An 18413-nucleotide genomic window follows, 5' to 3' on the forward strand; every position below is an offset into this window, starting at 1 on the left:
GGGCCCAAGCACCTGGGCCATCCTCCACTGCACTCCCTGGCCACAGCAGAGGGCTGGCCTGGAAGAGGGGCAACCGGGACAGAATCCGGCGCCCCGACCGGGACTAGAACCCGGTGTGCCGGCGCCGCTAGGCGGAGGATTAGCCTAGTGAGCCGGGGCCCGCCGGAGAGAGCTCTTTTATCTGCTGGCTCACCCCTCAACAGTAGAGGCGGGGCCATATTGAAGCTGGAAGCCTGGAAGCCATGCAGTCGGGACTTAAACTGGAGCCTCTAGGGGATGCTGGCATTGCAGCTGGAATCTTAACCCACTGTGCCCCAATGCAGGCCCCCAGTTCCCTGCTAATGCCCCTCAGAAGGTAGCGGAAGATGGCCCAAGTACGTGATTCTCTGCCAACCACCTGGGAGACATGGACGGAGTTTCTGGCTCCTAAATTTGGTTTGGTCTAACCCTCGCTGTTGTCAGCATTTGGGGAGTGAACCAGTATATGGACAGTCTCAATCAATCTCTCTCTCTCTTTCTCTCTCTCTCTCTCCCTCTCTCCCTTTTTCCCTCTCTCCCTCTCCCTGTCTCTGTCACTATGCTTTTTAAACAAAAAAGCCCTTAAAAAAGAACAATCTAATGACTACAGATAATGATAATTGACTGTATATTTTTCTAAAAAATTAGAAGAAAGGAACAATTTTGAATCCTTTCACCATAAAAAATAGTAAATGTTTGAGGAGATATATGTGTTTACATTGATCTGATATTACATTATGTACACATATATCAAAACATTCCAAGGGATGCCATCAATATGCACAATTTAATGTTGGTTAAAATTTTTAAAAATATAAAAAGTAAGCAGCATTGATAAAATAGAAAAAAGAAATGGCAGAAAACAGAGAGAACCAACTCCAGCAATAACGTATTATTGGGTTCCACCTTAGAACATCTGAAGCAGATTTTCTGTGAGAATATGTTTTTTTTTTTTAATTTTTAAGATTTATTTTACCTTTTTTTTTTTTTTGGACAGGCAGAGTGGACAGTGAGAGAGAGAGAGAGAGACAGAGAGAAAGGTCTTCCTTTGCCGTTGGTTCACCCTCCAATGGCCGCCGCGGCCGGCGCGCTGCGGCCGGCGCACCGCGCTGATCCGATGGCAGGAGCCAGGAGCCAGGTGCTTTTCCTGGTCTCCCATGGGGTGCAGGGCCCAAACACCTGGGCCATCCTCCACTGCACTCCCTGGCCACAGCAGAGGGCTGGCCTGGAAGAGGGGCAACCGGGACAGAAGCCAGCGCCCCGACGGGGACTAGAACCCGGTGTGCTGGCGCCGCTAGGTGGAGGATTAGCCTAGTGAGCTGCGGCGCCGGCCAATTTTTACCTTTTTTTTTTTTTAACTTTTATTTAATGAATATAAGTTTCCAAAGTATGGATTATGGATTACAATGGCTTCTCCCTAATAACGTCCCTCCCACCCGCAACCCTCCCCTTTCCCATTCCCTCTTCCCTTCCATTCACATGAGGATTCATTTTCAATTCTCTTTATATACAGAAGATCAGTTTAGCATACATTAAGTAAAGATTTCAACAGTTTGCTCCCACACAGAAACATAAAGTGAAAAATAATAGATGATTTTTAAAATGATGATGAAATCAGATCAGACCTATTGTCATGTCTAATCCCAGCGAGAGTCAAGTTGGGAATTGATAATTTCTTCTTCTTTTTTTTTTTAACAGAAGATCAGTTTAGTATACATCAAGTAAAGATTTCAACAGTTTGCACCCCCATAGAAACACAAAGTGAAATATACTGTTTGAGTACTCGTTATAGCACTAAGCCTCAATGTACAGCACATTAAGGACAGAGATCCTACATGAGGAGTAAGTGCACAGTGACTCCTGTTGTTGACTTTACAAATTGACACTCCTGTTTATGGCATCAGTAATCTCCCTATGCACCAGTCATGAGTTTCCAAGGCTATGGAAGCCCCTTGAGTTCTCCGACTCTTATCTTGTTTAGACAAGGTCATATTCAAAGTGGAGGTTCTCTCCTCCCTTCAGAGAAAGGTACCTCCTTCTTTGAAGACCTGTTCTTTCCACTGGGATCTCACTCACAGAGATCTTTCATTTAGGGTTTTTTTTTTTTTTTTTCCAGAGTGTCTTGGCTTTCCATGCCTGAAATACTCTCATGGGCTTTTCAGCCAGATTGGAATGCCTTTAGGGCTGATTCTGAGGCCAGAGTGCTATTTAGGACATCTGCCATTCTATGAGTCTGCTAAGTATCTCACTTCCCATGTTGGATCACTCTCCCCTTTATTTATTCTATCGGTTAGTATTAGCAGGTACTAGACTTGATAATGTGCTCCCTTTGACTCTTAGTCCTTTCATTATGATCAATTGTGAACTGAAATTGATCACTTGGACTAGTGAGATGGCATTGGTACATGCCACCTTGATGGGATTAAATTGGAGTCCCCTGGTATGTTTCTAACTCTACCATTTGGGGCAAGTCAGCTTGAGCATGTCCCAAATTGTACATCTCTTCCCTCTCTTATCCCCACTCTTATGTTTAACAGGGATCACATTTCAGTTAATTTCAACACTTAAGAATAACTGTGTATTAATTACAGAATTAAACCAGTCATATTAAGTAGAACAAACAAAAAAAAACTACTAAGAGGGATAATGTATTAAGTTGTTCATTAACAGTCAGGGCTATGCTGATCAAGTCACCGTTTTTCATAGTGTCGATTTCACTTCAGAGAGAGACAATGAGACAGAAGGAAAGAGAGTGAACTCTTCCATGTCTAGTTCACTCTCCAAATGCCTGCAAAGGCTGGAACTAGGAGCTAGGAACTTGATCCAGCTGTCCCAAGTGGGTAGCATGGACTCCACTACTTTAGCCATCATTGTTACTTCCCAAGATCTGTGCTGGCAGGAAGCTGGAGCCAGGAGCCTGAACTGGGTATTGAATGGAGGCCCTCCAGTGTGTGACACAGGTGTCCTAAGTGCTAAACACCTGCTCTGATAAAAATTACTTTTGAAATGCATTAAATACTTTTAGCAGATAATTTCCTATGAATTACCTCAAGCCCAGACACTCCAATATGATTGTAGGAGTCCCAAGCTGCGTTTTAACCACTATCCCAAATGCCTACCCTGAGAATAGGTTTTAAAGAAATCAATTTGTGAGCAAACAAGACAGCAACTCCCCATCTTATTTTGAAGCAAGCCGTTTCATGGACAGGTGTTTGATGAACTTGGGAATGAGCCAAGGGACGGTAATCAGTGCAGGGTTCCTCTCCACACATCTGATTGTTTTTCCATCTATCCAAAGCCAGACAGAGAGGCCAAAGAAATGGTGGACAGAAATTGCAGCTTTTTTCCTCACCAATATTTTTCACGGTGAAGAATATCATGACTTCAGAAACGGAGTTGAATGTGGATTTTTATCAGCCGAGGAGAGTTTATTCATGGGGAGATGAAGGGGTGGTGATAATTAGCAAAGACCATTTTATTTCCCCCATACAGGCATTCTTTTTTTCCTGGGGTAGGGAAGATGGGATAATAGTCTTGGGTTCAATATTGAATGAAATTGTTTTTTCCCCTGTGTTAATGTAAGGAAGCTGATATTTTGTCAAATTTTCTCTCACACAGAGGAATGAAGTACGTTGCAGGTAAGATACAAATTGCTGATTGTCACAAGATCATGCTTGATTTGTGTATTTTTTAAAGCACCACTTCTGCATACCTGCTTTATTATTTATTTACTTTTGAACAGGAGATACAAGTCAAAAGAAAAAGACTGTTACAGAAAGCAGAAATAAAAAGTTGGAAGACTTAATGGTAAGTACGTTTTTTGACCCTCTACCTTAAAAGAGAAGTACTATATTTTCGATATAACTACTGCCCAGCAAGAAGTTCTTTCATATAAATGTAGGGTAAATCTACTCAAACAATCATGGGAAGGAAATACAATAATTTCATTCTGTCCACTTCTACTGAATTTGTATGTTTACAAAGCTAGAATTTCAGATCCAACCTTAGAATTTGGCTAGGTCAAAATGTGCCTCAAATATCATAAGTGCATTCAGCAAGAAACAACTCCAGACAAATGGAAATCCATTTGCATTATCCACCATTACATAAAAGTACAAATTACATTTGCCAACAGTATATCCATGTATAGATTTGAATAAATTTTTCATCCTGGAGTTCCTTAGCAGCTGGTACATCTAAACTGTGCAGTCTGCAAGCCATCCTGAAAATGGCTGAGGCATATTTACTGAACGGGCCACACTACTGTGGGAGAGTTATGTTGGTTCCAGGAAAAAGTAAATGTACAGTAGGACAAGATAGAGTGTTTTTGGCCTTCATCTCTTCTTTTTTGCTCCTCTGGCCTCCCTCAGTGCCCTGGATTCCTCCCTGAGTCCTGGCTGTCCATGATACTGTTCCATGATATTGTTCCATGGCTGTCTTTCAGCAGCTCCCCTGCCTGTGTCTTCGGGAAACTGATGCCAGCTGATCTGCTGAATTAGTTTGCTGGGGTTGTCATAACTCATACCACAGATGGGATAGTTTATTTCCCATAGTCCTAGAAGTCCCAGTTCAAGGTCTCATCAGGGTTGGCTTCTTCTGAGGCTTCTCTTCTTGGCTTGCTGGTGGCTGCTCTCATAGTGCCCTCACACGGTCACCCCTTGTTGTTAGTGTTCTAATCTTTTCTTCTGAGGAAGCCCATTATTGCAGTAGGTGCACCCATATGACCTCATTTCATATTACTGACCTCTGTAAAGGCTCTATATCCAAATGCAGTGATATGCTGAGGTTTAGAATTTCAGTATGTGAATGGGCGAGGGTTGCAATTCAGCCTGTCATAGCCCCCACTTAAGGTAAGGGACTTCACATCAAACAAAGGAGCTGATTGTTCCCAATGCAAATGCAAAGAAATGAGAAATGTTTGAAATGATGGATATAATAAATTCTCTAATTAAGTCATTATACATGGTTTACATGTATCAAAATATTTATTTTGTAAATATGTACAGTGATGATGTGTTAGTTGGAAATATTTAAAAAAAACATGATTCCACTGAGGGGCTGGCATTGTGGCAGAGTGGGTTAAGCCACTACCTGTGACAATAGTGTTCTATAGCAGAGCATTGGTTTGAGTTCCTCTGTATAGGACTTAACAGCATTGGCTGTTCCTCTACTGATCCAACTCCCTGTTAATGTACCTGGGAAAGCAGCAGAAGATGGCCCAAGTACTTGGTCCTATGCCATCTGTGTTGGAGACCCTGATGGAGTTCCTGGTTCTCGGCTTCAGCTTGGGTCAGCCCTGGCCATTACGGCCATTGAGAAATGAATGAGAGAATGGAAGCTCTCTCCCTTTGTCTCTGACTATCCCTCTCTGTAACCACATCTTTCAAATACATAAATATTAAATAAGAAAGATTCCACCAAAACAAAACAAGACAAGAGAGCTGGTGTTGGCCCTAGTGGGTAAGCTTGAGTTAGGATGCCCCACCCCACATCACAGTGCCTGGATTCAACTTCTGGCTCCAGCTCCTGACTTGAGCTTCTTGCTAATGCAGATCCTGGAAGGCAGCAGGTTGATGGCTGAAGCAGTTGGGTTTCTGCCAGTCCCTTGGGAGACCTCAATTGCATTCCTGGATCCCAGTTTTAGCCACAGTAACTGTTGAGAGCATTTGGACATTAAAACAGCAGATAGGAGCTTTGTCTGTCTCTGTTTGTCTGTGTATCTATCATTCTCTCAGTCTGTCTCTCAAATGAATAATAAAGGAAAATAAAATGAAGTGGACCTGAATACTTGCAGGGCAACACGAGCATACTGACAGCTGGTGATGTAGGGGATGAGGTTGCAAGAAGGTAAGAACAGCGTGAAGGGTTTTGGCCCTTGGCTGCTAGGCATGCATAGGTGAAAAAGATGAGTAACTTATAAGAAGTATAAGCCCTAAGTATTTAACACATGTCAAAACCGACTGTATCAAGATGATTTTATTACTAACATTTTTTCCATTCAAAAGGAAACCATTGTGTATGAGACTGTGTTTGATGGAGAAGCCATTGATCCAGGTATGTTGCTTAACTATCTTTTGAGTTAAGTTCATTTTGCCTGTTTGGATGCCAAACTGTGTGAAACACTTGTTTACTCACGATGGTTTACAAAATGGGATACTGTTTTCAGGCAAACCATTTTAGGGCCAGGCAGGTAAGATAAATGACTACCAGGGATAGATGCAATAGTAAGTTCAGTTCTCGGTGCCATCTGATGCTTGTGGGATGTGGGCGTCACTCAGCTCCAGCCCTTTACTGCTACATGGGCGTAAGTCATGGCACTGTCAAAATTCTGGTGCTTCAAAAGAAGGTGGAAATCCAGACTGTTCCATGAAATGTGCTCATTTCTAAAAAGCCAGTAACTAGTTCAGTTAAAGCCTATTGTGCCTGCCAAATAAAACACATTTTCCTCCTTGGTTGTATATTGTTGTGTAAGTCTTCCCGAAGACTTAGAGCTTAGAATAGCAATCATTTAATTTTATTTCACAAGGTTCTGGGTAGGAATTTGAGCTGCTAGCACTTGGGCAATTCTTTTGCTTTATGTGCTCTCATAAAGGTTATTGCAATGGTATTCAGCTGCCAGCTGGTCTTGTGTTGTGGGTCCAAAATGGCTGCACTCATAAATCTGGCAACTTGGCAGGGACAGTTGCAGGTTGGCTTCAGCTGGCTCCCACTTCCTCTCCTTGTAATCTAGGGCCTCTTCTGTAGCTTTGCTAGCAGGATTAGTCAGACAGTGTGCAGAGCAGTTTAGATCTCCCAGGGTGAGTTTCAAGAGACTGAAAGGGAACACTGCAGTGTCTTGAGGCCTGGGCTTGGAAACTGGCACAGCATCCCTTCTGCCACACTCTGCCCATGAAAAGTCGGAATCATCCTTGATTCAAAGAGAGAAGTCTACCCTTCTCCTTTCAAAGGTTGTGGCCAAAGAGTTCATGGCCGTCTTCACCCAGCTGCAGCCTCTCTAGGCCATGTGTGGCTCATGGATTCTCAATACCTGGTCAAGAATAGACAAGAGTAGCTCCCAGAGTTCATGGTCAATGACTATTAGGAAAAATACTTTTGAACCTCAAATATTTTTACACCTAAATACACTTACCAAAAAAGGTTTCTTAAAATGTATTTGAGAGGCAGGGGTGAGGGAGGGAGTGAGGGAGAGGAAGAGGGAAAAAAAGAGAAAGTCCATTAGCTGGTTCACTTGTCACATGTCTGCAATGGCTGGGGCTGAAACTAGGAGTCAAACCCAGTTTTCCCAAGGAAGCAACCAATGGAGCCATCATCCCTTCCTCTTCAGGAGCCGGAACAAGAAATTGAACCCAGGTACTGTCATGTGTGACACTGGACTAAACACCTGCTCCAACTTATTTTTAAATTCCATTTCTCAATGAACTTCTGGAACTATCCTTATATCAGTGAACTCTGGAATTGCAGAACAGACCATACTTCCATTTTATAAAACATTTCAGAAGGTTTTCCCATGCACTGTTTCCCCAAGGAAGAGCAGAAATTTCTCCCTCAGCAAGAGAGTGAGATTTCAGAAGGTAAACTTGTCAGCAGGCTGGCTTTAGAGCAAATATTCAATAAACACTCTGTGTATGAATAAATGCTTTGCAAGTTCATTGCAAATTCACTTTTCTGTGTTTCATGTTTTCCCTCCCTCAGTGTCTGGGAACATGTATGAATTTAACAGCAGAACAGGTGCAAGAAAGTGGAAGAGACCACCCAGGCACGGGGAGGAGTCTGTGGCAAAGATATACCCACTTCCAGATGCCTACACTTTTAAGGAGTCGACATCCTTAGAAATTCCCGTGCAAGGATAGCATTTCTCATTGTCCCTGAATGATGGCAGTTTGTGTATGTGACTTATAGGCGGTTTTTACTTGGTTACCTAAGATTAAATTGCAGAGGTGAGGCCAACTGGGTTGTCACTGTTCAGAGCTGTGTTCTGTCATCTTCCTGTTTAGGGGTCTGGGTGGGGATAGCAGTAGTCAACTTAAAGTCTCTGCATGTATTTTGCTGAAAACTAGAGAACAAATTGACATGTGCTCATTGTCTTACTTTACCCAGTAGAGTGTCCGGGTGTTTAGATCACAGATTTTGGTTTTCTTACTGCTCCAGCCCCAACACAGGGTGATCGAGTGAAGACTTCATACCAATTAGAAAAATAAATGAATTTGAATCTATGAATTTAGATCTCTTGTCTTTTTTTTCTTTTATTTAATGAATATAGATCTCTTGTCTTTTAATTCATGTTACTTACTTCCTTGTGACCTGAGAAATAGAAATAGGAATTATCATTAGAAACAATTTTTTTGTTTGTCTTGGGCAGTGAAAAAATATAGAATTTTTTCCAAAGTGCGATTGATCTTGCTGCTCATTTTCTTTTTTATAGCTCTGTGGAGAATGGCCACCTGAAAATTTTGCTTATTAATGAGTTGACAAAGAAATCTCAGAAAAGTTTAAAAAGAATCACCACGAGCAGTGAACTCATAGTTAAATCAGAAGACTTGGGGGTACTAAATGAGCAAAAGTGCATTGATTTCCATGCCCTCTGCACATGGACACAGATGGTTTCTTTTCATGCCAGGGACACATGGTCTCCTGACAAGAGTGAGCACCTGAAATCCAACAGTCTTGTTTTAAAATGCACGTCTCCCTCACATGGGTCAATCCTCAGGTGGCATCATGGTGTGGAGGGTGTCATTGGGTTTGAAGTCTGGGGTTTGGGTAAGTCCAGTGTTCCAGAGGAAGTTCAGTTTCTCTTCTTCCCAAAAATATGTGCTCCGTTTCTATCTCACAGTTTTGCTGTGAGAGCATTAAACAGTTGAGAGTCTACATCGAGCAATGCTTTCTCAATTGCAAGCACTACTTAAGGGTGAGACAGGATTAGTTTCAGTAACTCAAAGCTGGTCACTGTGAGAGCAGTGGCTTGGTATGTGGGTATACAGGGGGCATGATTCCATGGTTCTAGGCCAATCTAAGTTGGAAATTGGTTGATAATTAGCCTCACAATGACTGGGAAAGTAGTACACTGCCTTTTTCCAGATGGTGTGATAATTCTTCACCAGGGGAGAGACCAAAGATTGCCCGGGAAAATGCTTTCTTCTCTCCAGCGAGGCTCTCTCTGGATCAATTATGATTTGATAGATAGACATGTGTGAGTCTCCATCTGCCACCACCTGGGCTTTTAAGGAAAAAAAAGGCACTTACAAACTTTCTTTTCTAAGTCTGGATTGGATCAGTTTGTACTTGATCTGCCTGTGCCAAAAGAAAAGGAAAAAAATCGGTAAGTTGGTGTTTGTTTTCAACACAAACACATTTGTTTCAACTTGTTTACTTGTTTTGGATCTCAGTTTCAGACAAGCCAAGAGAAGTCGCTGGAACTGCAGACAATAAGGGGGTTGTTGGGAAAGGCTCTTAAGAGAGCTGCTCTCGGGGGCAAGTCTCTGGAACTTCCCTCTCTGTGTCATAATCAAGCTGTTGCCAAAACACTGGATGCTCTTTTCTGTTGCTCTGATTTAATACTGATTGTAGGGTTTCCTGAGGCTGCCCTATGAATTCCTATAAACTTTGTATCTTACACCACCAGAAATCTATTCCTTGAGAGCCTGAAATCCAGGTGCTAACAGTGTTGCACTCACTCTGCAGGCTCTAGAGCAGAATCTGTTTTTTGCTTCTTGTAATTTCTGGTTACTGTCTTGTGTCTCTGGGATTAAAGATGTACCCTTCTATTTTTTTAAGTTTTATTTTCATTTATTTGAAAGAGAGAGACAGAGAGATCTTGGATCTACTGGTTCATTCCCCAGATGGCCACAAAATCTGGGGCTGGGCCAGGCTGCAGCCAGGAATCAGGAGCCAGGTGCTTCATCTGTGTCTTCAGTGTGGGTGCCGGGGCTCAAGAACCTGGGCCGTCTTCTACTGCTTTCCCAGGCACATTAACAGGGAGCGGGATCTGAAGTGGAACAGCCAGTTCTTGAATGCCAGCTGGTATATGGTATAGGATGTTGGCATTGCGGGTGGTGGCTTAACTTGTCACACCACAGTGCTGGTCCCAGGGCTGCAGCCTTCTAATTTGTATCTCCACTAGCCCTTATGTTCTCCTTTGCGTGTCTGTCAAACTGTCTTCTTCACCCTTGTAAGGACAACCTGGATGATGTCATGTCAAGATCCACAGTGTTCATAGGTTCTGGGGGGTCTCTAGGGGGTTCTTGGGTTCATAGATATCTTTTGGGGGGTGTGGGGAGCAACTCGTACTAGACTAAGTTACTGGAATTAAGACTTATTCTATGCATCTGCTCTCCCACAATATGGCGCTGGGAGAGGAGTAAACAGCTTCTACGCAGCTGCCTCTCGCCAACTTGAGTGATGACCTGCAGGAGCTGATCTTGCTCCTGATTGGAGGAGAGCAGCGTACTCGGCGTGTGGGTAGCCGAGTTGGGATTGGTGGAAGAGGACTATAAAGGAGGAGAGAGACAACATGCACCAGGAACATCTAAGGGGAACACCTGTGCAGCCCCCGAGAGAGCCGGCTGGCGGTGTGCTGCTCCCCCGCAGAAGTGGGGAAAGTGGCAGGGGGAACCGCCCTTCCACGGAGGTGGAAGGGTTGGTAGCCAACCCGGGAAGAACCAGCAGCAAACCCGGGGAGGGCCGAGCAGACAAAAGAACAGCACAGGGTCCTGTGTCGTTCCTCCGCGAAGAGGGGGAGCGACAGGGGGTCACTATTCAACCCAGTACTGTAATTTATAAGGACCTTAACATTGTATGTTAGGTTGATCAATACAATCATTTGGTGGAAAATACAATTAGTTTAGTTTAACATACATTTGCTGAGTGCTTTTTCTATGCCAGTTTTCAGGGCTTTTAATCAAGAAAAATGCACATGTCTTTGGCTTGGCAGTTTTCCTGATTGTTTTCTCTGTTGATGTTCTTACAAAAGAGCGACAAGATTTAATTACATGGTTGTTCCTGGTAGCATTGTTTGAATAAAATCCATTAATAAGGGATTAGTTGGTATTAGTTTTTTATGTAGCTATTAGAAAGAATTAGGTATGTGTTAATATGAAAGATATTAATTGAAAAAAATTGGGTAAATTATAGGATTTTATGAATATGAATAAATAAAAATAAACATCTACGTATATGTCTGTACTGGCATAACCAATGAGTGGCATACGAGTGCTGGGACAAATCCAAGAAACTATTCACAGTGCTGCCTTGTCAGAGAAAGTCTGAGGGAGGGAAAATCAGAGGATGAAGGAAGACTTTTACTTGCGCTTTCATGGTTCTGTGATGGATTGAATAGTCTAACTTTGTACCCATGTTGTGTTTGTTTTATCTAAAAATTTGAGAGTGAGTGAGCGAGTGAACTCTCAGCTGCTGGCTCACTCCCAACTCAATCCAGGTCTCTGATGTGTGCCACAGATACATAAGTGCTTGAACCATTACTGCTGTGTACCAGCGTCTTCATGAGCAAGCATCTGGAGTCAGGAGCCAGAAGTAGGACTTAGGCCTGGGCAATCTGATTCGGGATATGGGTGTCTCAACCAATAGGTAAAACTGTGCCCCCCCCTTCCAACTTCTAGTTTTTAATGAACTATGTCAGGATTATTATTATTATTATTATTTTTAGTACTTTGTTCCTTGAGTTCTAGAATTTTATAAGAGATTGGAGTCTCTTCTTTCAACTGGAACCTCAATTCAGGTCTGCTGCTTGGGATATTTTCTTCCTCCGTTTGTATATTTATTGTTGCTCTTTAAACTGTCTCATATTTCCTTGTGAAACTGATCCTTACGTCTCCAGGATTTAGTAGCTAAATATGCTGACCTTCCTCTCATGGTTTTAAAACCATCACACATTTCTCTCTGTTGTTTTAGAGCTATCTTTCACTCAATCATTTGGGTTACAAATTTGGGTTTCACCAGTGATCATCTTTAGTTTGAGTTTTCTATTGATTTTTTAAAAATATATTTATATATTTATTTATTTGAAAGGAAAAGTTATATAGAGAGACAGAGAGGTCTTCCTTCTACTGTTTTACTCTGCAGATGGCCACAATGGCCAGGCTGGGCCAGGTCAAAGGCAGGAGCTCAAAACTCCATCTGGGTCTCTGATGTGGGCGACAGGGTCCCGGACCCTTGGGCCATCTGGAATGGAAGTGCAGCAGCCAGGACTCTCGGTGCTCACAGGGGATGCTGGCATTGCAGGTGGCAGCTTACCCCACTGAGTCACACTGCCAGCCCTGTTGATTGATCTTTTAAATTTTAAGATCCTATTTTTAGGAAGATGTGTGCACGCACATGTGTGGGAGAAAGTTGTGCACAAGTGTCCAGACACATGAATCTAAGTTGTCTGCCTCTTCTGACAGTTCCATTTCAGTAGAGTCTCTTCTGAATATTTTATTTGTTCTTGTTCATGGTTCTTGGCTCCCTTCCCCTCTCCATTCCTTGGGTTTGTTGTCATTTTTCTCTCTGTTGGGGCTGACATGTGTTGCTGTGGATCTAGAGGCAGGAGTGGAGGCACTGCCATCTCCACCATGTGCCTTGATAGAATGAGGCAGGCCATCAGATCTGTCACGATGGCAGGACTTGGGTTTGTCAGTGCTGGGGACAGAGGCACCTTATCCCATCTCCTATCAGCACCTCCATTGTCTCCATCAGGGAGACATGATTAATGTCCCAATCTCTTTCTGGTGGAGGTGAGGTCCAGTGAGCGTAACATCCAAGAATGTGGTCCTTTACTGAATATTGATGCAGTGAGACTCTTCTTTGCTGTTTCCAAGATTTTCTTCTGGTTCAGAGGGGGAGAAAATCTTGACATCATTTCAATTATTCTGTTTGGTCCTTACATATATACCATCTGCAGATGCCTTGGCTAAACACAGCCTAGAGCCAAAACTATAGCCTTCCTGCACATATAGCCTATCTATCTAGCTGCAGTCTAGCCAAGAGGAGCAGAGCTGCCCAACTGAGGCCAGCTTAGACCAGCTGACCTGGATCTGGCCCACAGACATGTGACCTGTTAGCTTAGGTCTGGTTACTATGTGGCACTTCTGGTTTGTTATGCAGCAATAACTGATACCAGAGGAAGAGTGAGATGGAATATTTCTACATTTTTCTCTATACGTAAAAATAAACATGTGGATACATCTTAAAAAACTGAGTACAAAGGAAATATTTAAATGGTGAAAAGGCAGATTCTTTTTTTTTTTTTTTTTTTTTTTTTTTTTGACAGGCAGAGCGGACAGTGAGAGAGAGAGAGAGAGACAGAGAGAAAGGTCTTCCTTTGCCATTGGTTCACCCTCCAATGGCCGCCATGGCTGGTGCATCGCGCTGATCTGAAGCCAGGAGCCAGGTGCTTCTCCTGGTCTCCCATGTGGGTGCAGGGCCCAAGGACATGGGCCATCCTCCACTGTACTCCCAGGCCATAGCAGAGAGCTGGCCTGGAAGAGGGGCAACCGGGACAGAATCCGGCACCCCGACTGGGACTAGAACCCGGTGTGCCGGTGCCGCAGGTGGAGGATTAGCCTAGTGAGCCGTGGTGCCGGCCACAGATTATTACAAATTTGACTAAGATGAGATTGTAGAGTCTCGGTTTAAGGTAGTAGAGGTCTGCATTTACTTGAAGACAGGAGCTGTGACCTATCAAAGTCCCATGTCATACTGCCTGGTCCAAGAAAGGAGCTCAACAAATGTTTACTAAGTAAATGACCTTTGAAATACTCCTAGTGAAACTCCGATCTGATAGGTGACTGAGATGAGTTCCCCTATATCAAGTTAAGGGTTGATCCTGAGTCTTACATATCTTCAAGATGGGAACTCACTATCTACGAGGTAGCTCTTTGATGAACAACAATAACGATTAGAATTATTTAATTGAAACCAAAGAGGAAATCTAATTGACAGTGTGCCATATTACCTATGTAATTAAAAAACATAATTTTTTTTCCTAATAAGAACCCTCCTTGGGGCCGGCACTGTGGCTCACTAGGCTAATCCTCTGCCTTGCGGCGCCAGCACACCGGTTCTAGTCCCGGTCGGGGCGCCGGATTCTGTTCCGGTTGCCCCTCTTCCAGGCCAGCTCTCTGCTGTGGCCAGGGAGTGTAGTGGAGGATGGCCCAAGTGCTTGGGCCCTGCACCCGCATGGGAGACCAGGAGAAGCACCTGGCTACTGCCTTTGGATAGGTGCGGTGCGCCGGCCGCAGCACACCGTCCGCGGCAGCCATTGGAGGGTGAACCAATGGCAAAGGAAGGCCTTTCTCTCTGTCTCTCTCTCTCTCACTGTCCACTCTGCCTGTCAAAATAAAAAATAAAAAATAAAAAAAATGAAAGAACCATCCTTGGACCAAACAGTCTCACTAGTTGAAAACAAAAGGACTGAGAACCAAGACATACACAGAAGTGCCACCGTTCAGTACTGGTACTTAACATTTCATGTAGTTCCAAAATTACTTTCCTTCATCTATAATAAATGACTTACTTTCAGTTGGAAAAAGCAAAATGATTTCTTTTGGCTGGAAATTACCTAGGAATGTAATTAACGGTATCTCATTTTGTTAGCTCATCATCTGAACTCTCTGTGGATGGCTTTAAGTAGGAAAGATTGGCAGTTTTATTGTGCTCTTAAAATATTACAGACATTCTTACCACTGCGGATAACTATTGGGCCTGTCCAGACATTTCATCTGACCTTAAACAAATTCAGTTTGTGTTTTCTTAGTGAATGGTAAATATAAGACTTAAAGAGTCCTTTAACATACGCAGGATCTTAAGAGACACGCAGCTATCTGATTATAGGTACAGTGTGAGCACAAAGATTATCAATTGAGCTCTTCATCTCTCTTGTCCTTTTAATTTTAAAAGTCTATTGTGGAAGTCCCCAATCAATTTACATAATACGATTAGCAAAATATGTAACACACAGTATTTGAAGAAAGTCATTAATTATATTTATTATAATAAGTATCACCACTAACTAGTACAGCCGCTGTTAAAATAATGAGTCATTAATATTATGACTTTTTTCAGGTGTGTGAGCATTCTAGTTATATAAACATTGGAATTTCAAATAGTTTCTTATCACCACATTCATTCTCTTTCCCAGATATGTTTGGATTGTTTTCATCTAATCCACAGAAATTATATATATGACAATGTATCTTCTTCTCACCTGACTTCCGAAGTCAAAGCTACGGGTGCTTAGGAGAGAGAGCCAGGGGTAATCTCAAGAACACTCCTAGAGAGCGATGCAGAGACTGAAGAAGTCATGGCACAGGTGTAATTCACCAGGTAAAAAGCCAAAGGCATTAGGTTGAGAAACGCCTGCCTGAAAACTTCAGTGCACAAATCACCTGTTTCTCATGTCTCACTCTTCTCTGTCAAGTTCCAACAATATGCTCCTTGCTCTGCTAACACTGGATATGTAGAAGAAACTAAGGAAGGGCGAGTAATTTCTTATCTGAAACTAAATGAATGCTTCTATTTTCCATCCAGCCCAGTAGATAGCTAATGGGGTGACAGGCAGGTCCTATTTCTCATTGACTTACATGTGTTTTGGTGTGGAGGTATCACCAAGTTGTAGTTATTATAGGCTTGACCCATTGGCCCCAGTGTCCGATGGAGGGTTGCCAAATATCTGGCTCACGTGGATTGCAGCACATCTTTTTGCTGAGTGTGCTTGCACCCTGTAGTACACATGCAGACGTGTGACCCAGATTCCCTTTTTAGGAAGGACTCACTGTCCACCTGAGCAAGTGTGGTCATCAGACATTCCAGCTATCGGTACCTTCAAAGTCAGCCTCAGCTGCAGTACATGCCTTGATTGAAAGCCAGGTCCTCCCTCCGTCGACATAAAGGCTGGGAAAGGTGGGAACTGGGGTAGGAGAAGATTAATAAGATCCAGCTTTTCCAGGGCATTGTGGGACATCTGGGATGGGAAGCACCCCACAGGGCCCTCTTCTAGTCTGATGGAGGCTTTGCAACCCTCCACTGCAGTTTGTCTTTTCCCTTTGCCCAATCTTACTGCTTCTTCCTTCTTTCCTAGGCATTGGTCCCTAATTATTACCTCACACGTAAAACTCCATCTCTACAATTGCTTCCAGAGGACCCAATCTAGAATTCACTACCAATAGGTTGCAGCTGGTATTGACAAGCCCACTTTCCATGCCTATCGAAAAGTGGGTGCTCTCTGATAGGTAGTTGATCAAGATTCGCAGAACATTGAAAAGTTCTTTTTGGTCTGCTGGCTATGGAGAATATAGCCTGGTTTCAGTGACCTGGCTCATTTCAGCAAAAATAAATAAATAAAAATAAATAAATAAATAAAAAGCATGCTCTCCTTCAAAGTACCCAAATTATTTCCTTCACTGCTGAGCTGGGGCTTTGGAACACTGGCACCACTGGGAGGGGTAGTTCTTTGCTGCAGGGGACTTCCTGTGCTTTATAGACTACTTAGCAGCACCCCTGGACTCTAATCACTGGGTGGCAGGAGCACCCCACCTTTATCATTTTTGACAACTAAAAAACGTCTCCAGACTCTGCCCAGGGACTCCTGGAGAAGTTGTAAAGCATTCCTGCCTGGGAACCACCCGTCTGGGGAAGTGGCCGCCAGGTAAGGGACACAGAACCCTGGGCGGGTCTGGAGGCCATCCTTCTTGGTGTGCCTAGATCTTGAAAGGAGGCAATGGCTCCTTGAATTACTCCTTCCCTGAACCGAGGAAAGATTGATGGCCTTGAACACCGCCTTTTGCAGCAGTGAAACCATTTCATTTCATTTCCTAGTTAATGAAGTTGAATTCCGAACGTGGTAGTTGTCAGCTGTACTAAATCTTAGGCTCCACCCTCTGAGTCCCACAATTCCATCCCGGAAGCACCTCTCACCCTGGCACCTCGAAAGTGGGTTGTGGTTTCTGTTTACTCGTTGGGGGAAGTTGGATTTCTCTTGCTGGTGACAACATTCAGGGCTGATTTTCTTTCCTTTCTGTTTTTTTTTTTTTTTTAAAGATTTATTTATTTATTTGAGAGGTAGAGTTACAGAGAGAGGGAGAGAGAGAGGGAAAGGTCTTCTATCTGCAGGCTCACTCTCTAAGCGGCTGCAATGGCCAGAGCTGGGCCTATCTGAAGCCAGGAGCTTCTTGCGAGTCTCCCATGTGAGTGCAGGGGCCTGAGCACTTGGGCCATCTTGTACTGCTTTCTCAGGCCATAGCAGAGAGCTGGATCAGAAGAGGAGGAGCTGGGACACAAACCAGTGCCCATATGGGATGCCGGCGCCGCAAGCAGAGGCTTGGCCTACGATATCACAGTGCCAGCCCCTGATTATTTTCCTTCCTTGCTTCCTTCCTTCCTCCCTTTTTCTTTTTCTTTAAGATTTTTAAAATTTATTCAAAAAACAGAGAGAAATATCTTCTATCCTCTGGTTCACTTCTCAAATGGCTGCAACAGCCGGGACTAGTCCAGGCTGAATTAAGGAACTTGGAATTCCATTCAGGTCTCCCATGTGGGTGGCAGGGGAGAAAGCACTCTGGTCATCTTCCGCTGCCTTCCCAGGTGCATTAGCGGGGGACTGGATCAGTAGTGGGGCAGCCAGCACTCTGACTGGTGCCTTAATATGGGATGCTGGTGCGGCAGGCCTGGGCTTAACGTGCTGTGTCACAGTGCTGGCCCCCATGACTGGTCTTGTGTTGCTGGGATTAATTTGAGCCTGACAAAGTTGAAATCAATTACGTAAAAGCTAAAGCAATAGTAAATTTTATGGGAATTTTCAAAAATATTCAGAACTTCAAAAATGTTAGAATGTTTGGAATTGGCTATTGGTGTATGTATGTGTACACAGACTTATTTTAGTTGCTCTTTATTAATTGATGTAGAACATTTGTACTATTTATGGGGTATAATGTAATAAACTGGGTAATTAGTATTTCCATATCCTCAGATGTTATTTTTTTTCAAGATTTATTTATTTATTTGAAAGGCAGAGTTACACAGAGGCAGAGAGAGAGGGAGAGAGAGAGAGAGAGAGTGTGTGTGTGTGTGAGAGAGAGAGAGAGAGAGAAAGAGAGAGAGAGAGATCTTCTATCCACTGCTTCTATCCACTGGTTCATTTCCCATGGCTGGGGCTGGGCCAGGCTTAAGCCAGGAGCCAGGAGCTGCTTCCAGGTCTCCCACACGGGTGCAGGAGCTCAAGCACCTGGGCCATCTTCTGCTTTCTCAGGCCATAGCAGGGAGCTGGATTGGAAGTAGAGCAGCCCATATGGGATGCTGAGATGCCAACAGTGTAGGTGGAGGCTTAACCTGCTATGCCACAATGATGACCACTATTATTATCATTTCTGTGTGTTGGGAACCTTCAAATTCTTCTAGAGTTATTTTGA

General features: G+C 43.5%; 1 protein-coding gene across 1 annotated transcript in view; it reads left to right on the forward strand.

Annotated features, from left to right (window-relative positions):
- The window catches only part of LOC100359044 (cadherin-related family member 3), a 101077-nt gene extending 93209 nt beyond the window's left edge, over nt 1-7868 (forward strand). The window contains exons 15-18 of the mRNA XM_070049824.1: nt 3637-3656; nt 3761-3825; nt 6024-6072; nt 7711-7868. Coding sequence (XP_069905925.1) covers nt 3637-3656; nt 3761-3825; nt 6024-6072; nt 7711-7868 — 292 coding nt within the window. The remainder of the gene's footprint in view (nt 1-3636; nt 3657-3760; nt 3826-6023; nt 6073-7710) is intronic.
- The last annotated feature ends 10545 nt before the right edge of the window (nt 7869-18413 follow it).

This window comes from Oryctolagus cuniculus, chromosome 10, assembly GCF_964237555.1.
Source record: "Oryctolagus cuniculus chromosome 10, mOryCun1.1, whole genome shotgun sequence".
In the NCBI taxonomy this organism is placed as follows: Eukaryota; Metazoa; Chordata; class Mammalia; order Lagomorpha; family Leporidae; genus Oryctolagus; species Oryctolagus cuniculus.